This window comes from Macrobrachium rosenbergii, chromosome 2 (assembly GCF_040412425.1).
Source record: "Macrobrachium rosenbergii isolate ZJJX-2024 chromosome 2, ASM4041242v1, whole genome shotgun sequence".
NCBI lineage: Eukaryota > Metazoa > Arthropoda > Malacostraca > Decapoda > Palaemonidae > Macrobrachium > Macrobrachium rosenbergii.
The window spans coordinates 26,804,720-26,818,912 of NC_089742.1; the positions used below are offsets into that span (position 1 = coordinate 26,804,720).

Consider the following 14,193-nt stretch of genomic DNA (forward strand, 5'->3'; position numbering starts at 1 on the left):
GATGAAATTTGGCGGCCAACATGACGTATTATAATTTCATCACAGGCGCGGGATTCGTTGCCGCGCGAAAAATCCCAACTGAATTATAGGATGACTCCTGAATAACTGATATCATTTTAGAGCACACCACAATAAAATAAAACTTATAATAAGCGGAAATTAACGGAGATGAACCGAGGAGGCAAACCGACCGGGCGCCACTTTGACACTTCCCCGAAATTTCGGCCGCCATCGAACGCGCCGTGTTGCTGCTCGCGCCGACTACACCTGACCGTCTCGCGCAGATCTCCTGAAGAAGGAGAGACGAACAACCGTCGCCTTTTCTCGTGTCTTTCCGTCGAATTCGGGCCTGGGCTACATGGAGGCGCTTATCCCGGTCATCAACAAGCTGCAGGATGTCTTCAACACCGTCGGGGCGGACGCGATCCAGTTGCCACAGATCGTCGTCGTCGGGGCTCAGGTTTGTCGGGTCCTGGGACGATGACGATCGGCCTTGTTTTGGTCGTTTTATTTCGGGCCTGCTTGAGTTTAGGCCTACCAGCAACGTTATTCACGCCATTTTGTTGTGTCCCTGTTATGTCTACGGATACAGAGGCCTATATATATCTATTAAAACAGGCTAGAAAAGGGAAAGGTCGTTAGGCCCATCTCGTGTTTTGGTGTTGTTTATGGTCATCATTTTAGGCCTGTTGAGTCTAGGCCTATCAGCAACGTTATTCACGTCTTTTTATTGTGTCCTTGCTATGTCTAGGCCCATATAAAGCTATATATATCTATTAAAACAGACTAGAAAAGGGAAAGGTTGCTAGGCCTATCTCGTGTTTTGGTGTTGTTTATAGTCATTATTTGAAGCCTGTTGACACTAGGCCTATGAGCAACGTTATTCGCGTCATTTTATTGTGTCCTTGTTATGTCGAGGCCTATATAAGCCTATATATATCTATTAAAATCTAGAAAAGGGAAAAGGTCGCTAGGCCCATCATTTGTATTGGTTTTGTTTATAGTCGTTAATTTAGGCCTGTTGACTCTAGGCCTATCAGCAACGTCATTCACGACTGCCATGTTCTTGTGGAATGGTTCCACGAGTGTGCAAGTCATCAGGGAGCCGTATATTTAAGAAGGGATTGGCTTTGGAACTATTATGAAAGGAGCCATACTAACCTGACGTACTCTAACTTAACCCAGCAGGCCGTGTTACTTAGCTGGGGGGCCGAGCCCCCAGTGAAAGAAACTCCACTTTTTACCAGAAAGATCCCCCATAACACTGTGCATGCTTGATAGCATTCCAGGATGGCCAGCATACAAAAGCATGTCAGTTCTGAGGTTAATTACAGTCGACCAAGAAAAAATAACGGTCAATTCTTGGTAAGCAGCGGAAATACTTTAGGTAGGAAAAATCAGTTTCCAAAGTAATACCCCGCAAGTGGAGCTATTTAGAAAATCAATTTCAGTTATACCCATTTGTTGCTTAGTTATTACCATTTTGTAACTTTTATTTGAATGTACAGAACCACAATTAGCCTCATTAGGTTTAGGGAACTAATTTTTGTTTCTGTAAGCTTACCACAGGCAATGGGGAATAGCCAGGGCCTGGTCATATTAAATTGAGAGATAAAATGTTTACTTCAACTGGATGGTTGACAGTGTGAAGGTATATATATACAGTTTTTCTGGAGTATGCATGGTCAAAAATTGCAGACTACCACCACAGCCCTTTAGCCTAGCAACTACCAGATTATGTGCAAAATGGGTGCCATGTTTAGCATCAACCCCTCGGGGAGGGGGGAGGACCGTAAAAATGCAAACGAAAGGTTGTAAATGTCATTAACATAAAAAACAAAAGACATATCCTAAACATAATATTCATAGGCCTTCAGTGCAGTAAATATTTTTTCACTATCTTTTTGTGAATATATTGAACAATGATATTGGCTTTGGGCACTGGAAAGTAGTTTTTGTTTCTGTAGGCCTATTGTGGGAGGCCATTTTGTTTAACTGATTCTTGAAGATCTTTACTTTAGTGCCGCTAGGCTATTGCTAACAGTGCAGAGAGTTTTTCTAGGGTATTCATTTAAAACCATAGCTTATTTGATAATAGGTGATTTTTGCAGTGAATACATAGTTTTAGTTATAGTGATTGAAGAAATATTGCTAGGTTAGCCACTCGACACTCTTTCCCTTGTGATGCTCAGGTTAGGAAATGGCATCAAAGATCAGGTTGGGTTCTCACAGATCCCTGTACCCCTGTATTTCATTTCCCCATCCAAAAAAACAGTTGTCTACCTAAGTTTCTTTGTAAAGTGAAATTTGGTTTTCCAGTCATTTTTGAATTGCCCGTAACCTGTACTGTTTCTGCTGTACATGAGTAACTTTTTACATAGAATTTTTGTATGTTTTGAAGGTCAAGGTTAGGTAGGATGTGGTATCATTTGTTAGGCTAGGTTAGGATGCATCTCTGCATTTGCCTGCTAGTTTATGCCTCACTATATCAGGATATTTCAATATTTAGTAGGATAAAACTAGAGACTACCACCATGCCCCCTCAAGTTCAGTAACTACTAGTTTACTGGTAAAAAGGAGCCCTTGTTTAGTACCATCCTGTTGGGGATTAACGTAAAATCGTAAACAAGAGACAGTAAACATCATAAACGTAAACAAAAGGCGGTAAATATACCAGTCGGCAGCTGGAGGGAACCAGGCCGCAGTAGTGGTCTTAACTTTAACCTTACTGGAATCAGAATGTTTATGTGCCCCTTTTCTTTCAGAGCTCCGGCAAAAGCAGTGTTTTGGAAAGTCTTGTAGGAAGGTCGTTCCTTCCGCGCGGTACGGGCATTGTTACAAGAAGGCCGCTGGTGTTACAGCTAGTCTATACAACACGTGATGATAACCAGTACAGGTCTGCCGAAACAGGTTGGTATCCCTCATCTTTTATTACTTTTAAGCTAATACATCCACTTTAATTTCCTGTTCTTGTTGCTCAGACCTTTGAATTGTTTTGCTTAGAGCATAATTGGCATAGCTGCTTTTTAAGAGTTCATTGTGTGAACCATAAAAATTGTCTATTTTTTTGTAGTTCAAATTGTATTTGCACCATAAAAGTCTGAGTTCCAATTTCAGCTTAGCCTAGATTATTTTTGCACTGTGCCTTAAAATTTGAGAGACCTCTAGCATTTTTGTTGTGTGTGGATTACTGACTGCCTATCCTGGGTTCTGTCTAAGGTATCCTGAAGGATGATATAGCAAAGAAGAGATCTAGTTGGATGGATAAGGTAGGATTGTTGTTGAGCAGGTGTCTGAGTTGTTTCACTGGAATGGAACTACACAATTGTTTTCCTTCAGCAACTGAAAGTGTTTTAACTGGAAATATTATCATTTTGATTTGGAATATTGTGAAAGTTATATATGAGTGAATACTGTACTAAACTTGAATATACTGGTGTACTGGTACTGACAAGATAAGGCCACCAGGTGACTCGCTGTGGCACGTCTTTCGGGACGCCATGTCGGGCCCTCGGGCCCCTCCTCGCAGGAATAGGGGGTCCCTTAAGAGGCATAGTTTCACTCGTCCTGAAGGTAACTGGGTTCTGCTGCTCTCTCCTTGTTAACGCTACTCTATTAATACTGCATTGAAGTTGATTGGTGTGTTGATAATACTCTTTATTAGTTGCTTTTGGAGTGGATTTCCTTACTCCTTGGTGCCTATGGAGGTAGGTATGGGAAGGAGCGTTGAGAGTGAAAATAAGTCTTTTGTTAGTGAAGTACACAAAGTTAGAGTTGTAGGCTTTTCAAAATTTATAATGGTTGTTACTAATATTCCTAAAGAACTTTCATGCTTCGTGTATCTCCAGCTGGTCAGGGTGTGGTGTACTGCATGCTGTGTGCCTTGTGTGGCATACTGTAGATGATGATAACGTTTTTCTGCCACCCTATCAGCCATAGCAGTATTGCTTTCTGCATTTTACTTTTCATTTGTTTCCTTTTGTAATATTTTCCCTACTTAAGTGTCAACTCCTCTAACTTTTACCTTGTTCCAATTTTCACCTCATTTAAGAACAAACCTTTCAAGTAAACCTTTGGGAGTTACGTAATGTGTAGATTTGGAAATGTTGGTTAACATACTTGCTTTTCATCTAGGATTTGCCAAAATGTCATAAACTTGACAAGCAGGTTTGCAATAGAACACCTATATTTGAAAGGCAAAACCAAAAGGAAAGAGTAGCGTGATAAAATACGTAGCCCCAGACATTAAAGATTGCCTCAGAATAATTAAGTCAGTTAATTTACCAAAAGAGTTAACGTTGCACCCTGTCTCTGTATGCATCGGTGCAAATGACACTGCCAGGGAGTTTCTTAGTTTTATAGTTAATGGAAAGGGTCTTCTTGTGCTAGGCATTATAACATTATAGAATCTTAGTCAATTAAGGAGAGAGCTGCTTTGCAAAATAAATAGAATGCTTAAATTGCACAAGCAATAAGAACACTCGTGGAGTGTTGCATTAAATGAAGTTCATGGAAGATTGTGAAACAGGGATCCTGTACAAACTCTGTGGAACATTGTCAGGAGTGGAAACTCTGCTAACATCCAGACAGGCAAACAATATGTTGAGTGTTAACAGGATGAAAAATTTGTTATGTGGCATTAATTCCAGTACTGTATTAGGTAATTTTGATTGAGTACTCTCATTTACTTGCAATCCAGCAGTCTCTCATGTCTTACTGTCCTTTCAGTAAAGGTCTACAATTCAGTATGGTGCCATGACACCAGAAATATTCCACCTTATCTAGGGGTCGGTCCTTTCTAACAAAATCCTGACGTCCTCTGATAAGGCAGTTGTTAATGGAGGACTTGGTCAGGCTCTGTGAGACAAGTGAGAAAGGCTTTTGCGTAGCAAGCTTTCAATTACGCAAAACAAATGTTTAATTATGATGACTCTTTGTTCAGTAATAGATGATGGTTTGGTGTTTGTTGCATGTTGCAGAATGTGAATTTTGAGGTGAGAACTTTGCAGAATTTCTGAGATAAATGGGGCCATCATTATGCCCGTAAAAAATATTAATTACAACATTCTCATGAAGCAACAATTTCTCTCCGTGCAGAAATGTAACAGTGTGAAGTTCTACTTAGTTACGGAACGCTAGATAATATGGTCACTAGTTTTATATTATTAAGAATTTGGATGATCTAGTATATGATTTGAAAAGGAGCCCTTACCTCTTTTAGGTACGCTGGACCTGGATGAATGGGCACAATTCCTACACAAAAAAGAGATCTACACAGACTTTGACCGTGTCAGGAGAGAGGTTGATGAGGAAACTGCAAGAATAGCAGGTCACAACAAGGGCGTATCAAATGACCCCATTCGCTTGAGAATATACTCCGACAAGGTCGTTAATCTGACAGTTGTAGATTTGCCTGGCCTTACAAAGGTAAGAAGTAATTGTAGCAGTTTTGTGTCATGATTGTCTTCAGCATTACATACATACACTAGAATATTTATTTTAGGATTGTGTGTTAAGTAGGGATGGTTACATATAATTGCAGAAGATTAGTGTTCTACCATTCAGGTGTGATTCTTCCAAACATATAATTTATTTTTGGAGAGCTTACTTAGCACCAGTGGGTTTCCTTATTTCCATGGGTTTGTTCCTACCTACTCATAGTCTTGTTGAACAGTTTTGAATGAGACTGCTCACAGCTGCATTTGATATTCGGACTTATTGGGAAAGTTTTTATTTTCCTATCAATTTTTGCAGTAACCTACCTTCTGCAGTGCTCACAAGATAGTTTTTATAACAGGAATTAAATACAAATACAAGTATATTATAAAATGCATTTCGACTTGGCTAAATATTGTAATATCTTTTGTCATTGCCTCTGTATTCCTAGGTGCCTGTCGGAGAACAGCCAGAGGACATAGAAATGCAGATTCGAGACATGGTGCTGTCATACATCGGAAACCCAAATTCCATAATACTAGCTGTGTCTCCAGCCAATATGGACATGGCTGTGTCCGAGAGCTTGAAGTTGGCAAAGGAGGTGGATCCGGACGGACGGAGAACTCTGGCTGTCATAACAAAGCTGGATTTGATGGATGCAGGTAATGATGTTTATGATAAGGATGAATGATGCAATGATATTTACAGTTTGGCACTATTTGATTAGTGGCTGAGGTATAAAAGTATTTGAGATGGTGAGGGATTGGTCATAGTTATCTATAAGTTATGTAGAAAGTTTCTGATTTAAAGACGAGCATTTGAGAGAAAAGAACCATGAAGAACATAACTCGTAATGGAGAAAGAAGTTGATTTTCTGCTCTAACGCAAATAGAAATGAATGGATTTATTCTTGAGTAAGAAAAACATGATAAAATAAAGTTCAGTAGCTAAAGCAGAGCTTGAAAGGTTATAGGAAGGATACTGGTTAGATAGCAATGCAATGTTGGGTCTGAATAGTGGTTAGTATCAACACAAAGAACCTTTAGTAGCACCTGTAGTGTGACATCCAAGACACAATGTAAGCATTGCTTCCCTGTAGGGAACAGATAGAAAATAGAAAAGTCTGCAGGGATTAGTAAACCAACTCTCAATTCAGTTACTGTGCTTTTGCATCATAAGCTTTCAAATGTCATGAAGATACTGAGCAGTAACAGTGAATTTTCCTGTTGGTCTGATAAAACGTAAATCAATACTTTAATAGGAAATCAGGGGTGAGTGGGTTTTACCCTTTTGGAATCAATGCCTCTGATCTGAGAGAGAGTTTGAATCCAGGGAGATAAAAAATGCGACAATAGAAGGATTGCTTAGTATTGCTTTTCATTCCAGAACTGTGAAGTCACCTTTCCTGAAAAGTTACCATTACATCCTCTGATTATCTGTCTAATAACATTACAATCAAACTGTTAATATACAGTTGGTGTATGCATTAGTTAACGATACAAAAAAATTAGGCGAACGTACAAAGTGTGCAAGCATAGACAGCTTGGTATGGTTGCACATTAGTAAAATATTGTGCTTCATACATGTTTTTCTTGTATTGTTTCATTGGGGTCAAGTTAATAATAATTATGTAATTTTTCTTGATATTCCAGGTACTGATGCCATAGACATCTTATGTGGAAGGGTCATACCTGTAAAGTTGGGTATCATTGGTGTTGTCAATAGATCCCAACAGGACATCATAGATAACAAAGTGAGTTTGTGAATTTTTCCCTATACTTATATGTTTACGGTGAATTTGTCTCAAAGTTATTTTCATTTCCGTATAAGTGTGAAAATATGTTGTACAAAACTCCCTGTCAGATTGAACACTCAAGAGCCTGTTATGACATTACATATGGTAAAGGTTTAAGAGTGGGGCCTCTTGATGTCAATTTTATGGTTTTGATGTAAATTCAAGGTTTCTTAAAATACTTCTGTACTCCGTAGGTGGTAGTGCCGTCAGTAGACCTCATGTGGTTCACTGTAGGCATTACTAAAGGTTCTTTGCAGTGTCCTTTCGGCCCCCAGCTGCAACCCTTCGTTCCTTTTACTGTACCTCTGTTCATATTTTCTTCCATCTTGCTCTCCACCCTCTCTTAACAGTTGTTTCATAGGGCAAAAGCAAGGGTTTCCTCCTGTTACACCCTTAAAACCTTTTCACTTTTAATTTCCCTTTCAGCACTGAATGACCTTTTAAGTATTCCTATAATACATCTAAAGCATTTTTGTGACCTTGTCAGTTCTAGCATGTAAATGCTAAAACATTTCTGAACAATTCTAACTTCGAACATGTTCATGGCATTTAAGGTAAGTTTGTTACTAAATATATTCATCCATTTTCAGTCGATAAATGACTCCCTGAGAGACGAGGCAGCATTTCTACAGCGCAAGTACCCCACTCTGGCCAATCGAAACGGAACTCCTTACCTAGCGAAGACCCTGAACCGCCTGCTCATGCATCATATTCGAGATTGTCTTCCAGAATTGAAGGTAGTTATGAACGATAATAATCTGTCGGGAACCAGCTGTTGCTTCACCTTACCTCCATGTCAGCCTCTAAGCCGAATTCCACCACCAATGCCCAAATGCAATATAAAAACTTCATCATAGAAAACAGTGAAGTTACATTTTCAGAAACTAACTTTTGAAGGACTCAGTTGCAGAGCAGGAATTACTTGATGTCAGAGAAAGTTGGCACTTATTTGTTTTGAACAAAACTTTCGTTGTTGCATGAAAAAGATCCCATAAAGTCAGTAAAGTATTGTAAGTGACGAAGTGATCATCATTGTTAATATCACATCAGTATTATTATAGACACAGATGGAGACTCTTTTCCCTTTACCATAGGGATTTTTGTCTGTTTTGTTATGTATTGCTAGTTTGTTATTATTATTTTTATTATTATTTTTAGTATTCAGATGATGAACCCTATTCATATGGAACAAACCCATAGGGGCCACTGACTTGAAATTCAAGCTTCCAAAGAATACGGTGCTCATTAGGAAGAAGTAAGAGGAGGTACAGGGAAATACAGAGAGAAGAGATCTCACTTATTAGTAAAGAAAAAATAAACTGATAAATTAATAAATAGATAAAAATGAATTAAATTGCAAAGAGAATAGTATTAGGGTAGTAATGCATTGCAGTAGTGTTAGTGTTAAGGAAATTTAAATTTTATTCCAGTGTTAAGAAGTCTTGAAATGAGACCTTGATATTTGGCTGAATTCTTTTCTCCTTCCAGACTCGTGTTACCATGATGATGTCTCAGTTCCAAACTCTGTTGAATAGCTACGGCGACGACGTCAAAGATAAGGCACAAACTCTGCTGCAGATCATTACAAAGTTCAACGCGGCTTATTGCTCTACGATTGAAGGCACAGCAAGAAATATTGAAACTACTGAATTGTGAGTTTATTTTACATGACAATTTTTGTGTATTAATATGTTTTTTTTAATCCAGGTTGTATGCCCTTTCTTTGCTTATCTGCATACCTTGTATGTTTTTTAACTGTCCTTTTGTGTTATCTCCCACTGTACTTTCAGATTTTCAAATTGATATCTTTCACTCCCAACTATATTGCCTTTTTTCCCCATTCCCGTTCTTTTCCCAACTTCTGGAACTTTGCTTTAATCCAAGTTTTACATTTCATTTGATATTAAATCCATTCTTGTAGGGTGAAGTGCTGTCAGTGCACATCACCTAGTATACTGTAGGAATTACTTGTACTTCTTTGTGCGTCCCATCATTCCCTAGCTGCCTTCCCTTGTGCTTTTACTCTACGTCCATTCATATTCTCTTTCTCCCATCTTCCATTCCACCGCCTAACAGTTGTTTCATTGTGTCACTGCGAGGTTTTCATCCTGTTACACCTCTAAAACCTTTTTACTCTGTTTCCCTTTCAGCACTTTGGCCTAAATTTTATATTCCAATTCCAATGAGAAATCGGTGCAAATCATAGAATAGTTAAGTAATGTTATTTGGTGGTCTTGTGTAATGGCAATCCTTTAAATATCTTTGCTGGGATATGTGTGAGAGGAGATTATTTCCTGTGAATCACTCTGCTTATGGTGTACTTGTTTTTGAGCACTTGCAGAAATCTAGAGGAAGATTGTTTGTAGTAGAAATCTAGAGGAAGATTGTTTGTAGTAAAATTAATGGGCAGTTGGTAATTTTAAGTAGGCATAGAATTTAAAAATTAACATTTAATGTTCACCTGCAGATGTGGAGGAGCTCGTATTTGTTACATTTTTCATGAAACGTTTGGTCGTACCTTGGATAGCATTCACCCACTTGCTGGTCTCACTCAGATGGACATTTTGACAGCTATTCGAAATGCAACTGGACCCAGACCAGCTCTCTTTGTACCAGAAGTAAGTTCCTGTGTGTTCTAAAATTGAAGGTTTTAAATGAGGTTACTGTAAATAGGTCACAGGTTAGGCTAACAGAGGCACTTTGAAGAAAAGGTTGCAACTGAACTCATTTGCTTTGTACTTAGGTTTTACCTGTGGTGTACTGTAAATTTCTTTCAGTGATTAAGTGGGTCATTCAGAAATTGCAATAGTTGCGTGATGTAGGTATTGCAAATGGTTATGGAAACTTTTTTTTGTTGAGGATTTCAGAACTAGTTATCTTGTTTACTTTTTAATTTAGCTGAAAAGCTGATTTGGAAATCGTCACACTTTTCTTGACATGCAGTATGCATGCAGGAAATTATTGTTCTTGTAGTGAACTTGTAGACTTGTTTTCAAATTTGTGTTGAAATTTATTTTTTTTTCATTTATCTTCAGTGATTTCATTCTGATTCCAATCCTCCCACCATCTTCTGTTCACCCTTGACACATGCCTGAAATTTCCATCTCTCATAAAAAGTTATTCACTTTGATATAAAGTTAATCATTTATCTTGAGTCCGAAGTACCCACTTCCTTTTAGGTGTCCTTTGAACTCTGGTTATAAATAACAGATAAATTTTGATATCAACATATGATAATGATTTTGTCTTGAATGTAAAATACCCTTTTCCTTTCAGGTGATTTTGTCTAATCTAAAATATCCTTTTCCTTTCAGGTGTCCTTTGAACTCTTAGTAAAACGACAGATTAGACGCCTTGAGGAGCCATCACTCCGATGCATTGAACTTGTCCATGAGGAGATGCAGCGTATCATACAGTTTTGTGGAACGGAAGTCCAGCAGGAGATGTTAAGATTCCCAAAACTTCATGAAAAAATTGTTGATGTTGTCACGCAACTCTTGCGCAGGAGACTTCCACCGACAAATGCCATGATAGAAAATTTGGTGGCGGTTGAATTGGCGTACATCAACACGAAACACCCGGACTTCATAAGAGATGCATCCATGGTGTCTAACATTACAAATGAGGAGGAGAAAGCACGAAACATTCCAGTACGCAGGGCTCACGAGTACGATATGAGGGACCAACCAAAGGTAAGCAGTTGTGCTTAGACTATTTTTGTTCTTTTTTTCTTGTAAGATTTCAATTATAGCAGTCAATTGCTTTGTAAAGGCATATGCTTTACATGAAACGTTAATGTTACCTTACTTTTAAAGGCCTAGAGGAAATGTAATTTTTTGTGTGTGTTTTGAAATTGCCCTTGTCTTTGGAATGCTTTATTCATGAAACATCAGTTAATGCCCCTCTTTTTTTCATCTGTTAATTGTCACAGCAATGCATGACAAATGGGAAATGCTTGTATGATGGCATATTTTAAGAACTATTCAGATATTTCCACAGGCTTCTAGTATGATTGTATAAAATGGACTTGTGAACTGAATGTCTGAACTGCTGTGGTTATGAGCTGGTTAGGCTGCTTGAAAAAGTGAAAACCTTGTTGCCATTTTTGTGTTCAGGAGATTTAATCGTGTGATTTGCATTGCTGATGAGAAATGAGACTTGTTCTTGAAGTAATAATGTTTGATTTTTAATAAACATATCACTTGATTAAAATTAGACAAACTTGACTTCCGACTTTCATCAGTTGTGAGAAGGTGAAGGGAGATCACAAGAAATAAATCCTGTAGGGGAGGTAGTCCTATCAGTACACCTCATGCATGTACTGTAGGTATTACCCTGTTCCCCCTAGCTGCAACCCCTTTCATCTCTTTTCCTGTACCCCTGTACATATTCTCTTTCTTCCATCGTACTTTCCATCCTTTCCTAACAGTTGTTTCATAGTGCGAGGTTTTTCTCCTGTTGCACCTTTCAAACCTTTTTACTCTGTTTCCCTTTCGGTGCTGGATGACCTCAGGTCCCAGCACTTGGCCTCTGACCTAAATTTTATATTCCATTCCACAAGAAATAAATCATGGGAAATTTTTATATTTAATTTCATTTTAGTTTGCTTCACAATAATCAGGAAACAAGCCAATTTCACCCATACACACTCTGTCATCATCCACAAGATCACTTTTAACAGTTTCATTGTATATAAGTATTCAGTATATTAGAGTCTTCTGTTTTGCTTCCACTTGACAGAGTTATATTAATGACAGGAGAACATGAGTTGATGCAATTTATTTCTCTGTAGTAGGGATATACAATTTCCTTTTTCAAGCACCTTTCTGTAGTTGCTCTTCCTTGCAACTAAAGATTTGTGGTCAACCCCATTGCCTTGCATGGGTAAGCTCCCTTTTTGTAGAGCCAAACTCATGTTATTGTTTTCATGCTTTAATTGGTATATTTGTCATCAGGTGGCTTTAGATGTGAGGGCATTTTTCCAGAATTTGTTAGTTTCACGACACAGATAAAATCAGAACTTTAGTATCATTTATTTTATTGACCTGAGAGGGGGTAATGGACAAACAGGACTTGACTGCTGGCTGTATATTCTTAATGTTTATTTTATCCAGTACAGATGAAGATGGTAAGTTTTAATTGGGATTCACAACAGATGAGGGCAAGGGACTGTTTGGTGTTCGGGCAGTTTTAGTGAAAAGTTGTAGTTAAAGTTAAAATTTAGAGATAGTATGTGTTGTTTTTAGCAATAATTCAGTCTGTGTACAATGCTTACTGTATAAAATGTCTCTGTTTTTAAGATTTACCAAGAAAGATTGCTTTATTTATGCTGACTTATTCAGCAATATAGCCGTAAATGTTGTATACAGACTTGCAGTGTTTTTAACTGTGCTGTTTGATGCTAATCAAAGTCAGTGAGCTAAATTTTCAACTTTTCTCTACGAGCTTGTGGTATTTTCATTTTACTTTCATACCCTTTAATAGTCGATGTGCTTGTTACTTTTGATCAGTGTTTTAGTTTGAATATTTCGAATTACTAATGATTTATTGAATTTTACAAAGCAAGATTTTATTTTAAACTGACAGTGTTGTTTTGTATAGTTGAATATGAGTTTTCTTTTAAAGGACTTGATGGTAGATGGTTACATGGATCCCATTATGAGACAGGTAAATTGCTCTCGATCACTCTTGTAAGGGTATTGGATGCTTCGGAAGATGCTTCTCTGCTTCCCATTAATACTAGATACGCTTCTCCTTTGTTTATTTACTAAACCTTGTTTGTTCACAGTGACCCCATGTATTTTTCTTTTGGTTGTGATGACCAGAAAATTTTTAGTGAAGGTTTTTTATTTTGAATGTCTGGGATTGTTAGCATAATTTTTTTTAATTTTAAAGGCATTTACAGCTTACAGTGTTTCATGTCAGGTGCACTGTAGACAGGGGTTCTGTTGCCACCAGTTGCATTGCCCTTTGCCTTTATTTTTTTTTTAACTTGTCATCTGTTTCCTTTGGTTGTTCTACATAACTGTCAAACTGCAACTCAACTTTGCCCCAATTTCTATCTTTTATCTTTTAGTCTAAAACTATGATCCCATGGTCTCATTTACTGTAGGTAACTACTATGTCAGAGTAAAGCATTTGTAGTTAATATTTTTTCTAATTTGTCAGTTGGATACCTTCAGCTTATAGCTACGTGGAAATAGAAGTACTTCACCATTTAGAACTCATTTTGCTTAATACAGTGTAACCCTCTAGTGGACAGAGTGTCTGGTTTGCACACTGCCTTTTTGTTAGTATGATTTTGTTTAGGTTGATGCTTTTGCCAGAATGAATGTGAATTCTTGCCACTAGAGTATGCTTTCTGTCATGTTACAGATGACAAAATTCTAGGTTAATTTTTTTGTAGAATCCCTAGTACAGAAATCCCAGATGCTTCTCACGATTCTCACTTATTCATGGTTTCTCTGTGGAACCTAATCTACCCATTATTCATGGAAAATTCGCCCATTTGCGGTATTTTCACGGAGAAATATTCACTAATTACTGTATTTTCATATAATTTTCATGAATAAATGCACTTTTTGTGATAAAACTATTAAAGTACTCAGGTATAAGCATTTTTACAGGGTTTTTCTTGTGTTTAAACTGTCAAAATGGGCAGTTCTAAGTGTTTTTAGAGGGGCTTTAAGTATTCATGGATTTTAGCTATTTGTGGGGGGGGCGGTTATGGTACACATCCTCGCTGAATAGCCGGGGGTTCACTGTATTGTGCACTTTAAAGGTTCTTTTTATTTATTTTTTGTGGCAAGAGAACTCTTTAGATCTGGACCAGCCTGCATCTTGATAAGTATCGAGTTGGCCATCCTTCAAGGCAGTGGCGAAGAAAATGATGTAGAACTACTGTTCTGTTTAATTACTCTTGTTCGCATAATTTGACTTTGTCGGAGTACAAAATCATAGCC

General features: G+C 37.8%; 1 protein-coding gene across 12 annotated transcripts in view; it reads left to right on the forward strand.

Moving 5' to 3' along the window:
• Window positions 1–204: 204 nt before the first annotated feature.
• The window catches only part of Drp1 (dynamin related protein 1), a 31,377-nt gene continuing 17,388 nt past the window's right edge, over window positions 205–14,193 (forward strand). For 5 of the 12 annotated variants that reach the window (XM_067113231.1, XM_067113241.1, XM_067113252.1 and 2 more), the window contains exons 1-10: window positions 211–460; window positions 2,766–2,910; window positions 5,222–5,427; window positions 5,888–6,098; window positions 7,089–7,189; window positions 7,822–7,968; window positions 8,720–8,883; window positions 9,699–9,849; window positions 10,546–10,923; window positions 12,857–12,898. In XM_067113231.1, the coding sequence (XP_066969332.1) occupies window positions 359–460; window positions 2,766–2,910; window positions 5,222–5,427; window positions 5,888–6,098; window positions 7,089–7,189; window positions 7,822–7,968; window positions 8,720–8,883; window positions 9,699–9,849; window positions 10,546–10,923; window positions 12,857–12,898 (1,647 nt within the window). In that variant the 5' untranslated portion in view covers window positions 211–358. Of the gene's footprint in view, window positions 461–2,765; window positions 2,911–5,221; window positions 5,428–5,887; window positions 6,099–7,088; window positions 7,190–7,821; window positions 7,969–8,719; window positions 8,884–9,698; window positions 9,850–10,545; window positions 10,924–12,856; window positions 12,899–14,193 lie in introns of all 12 variants that reach the window. The other 7 variants (XM_067113237.1, XM_067113247.1, XM_067113259.1 and 4 more) reach the window with 3 other exon arrangements.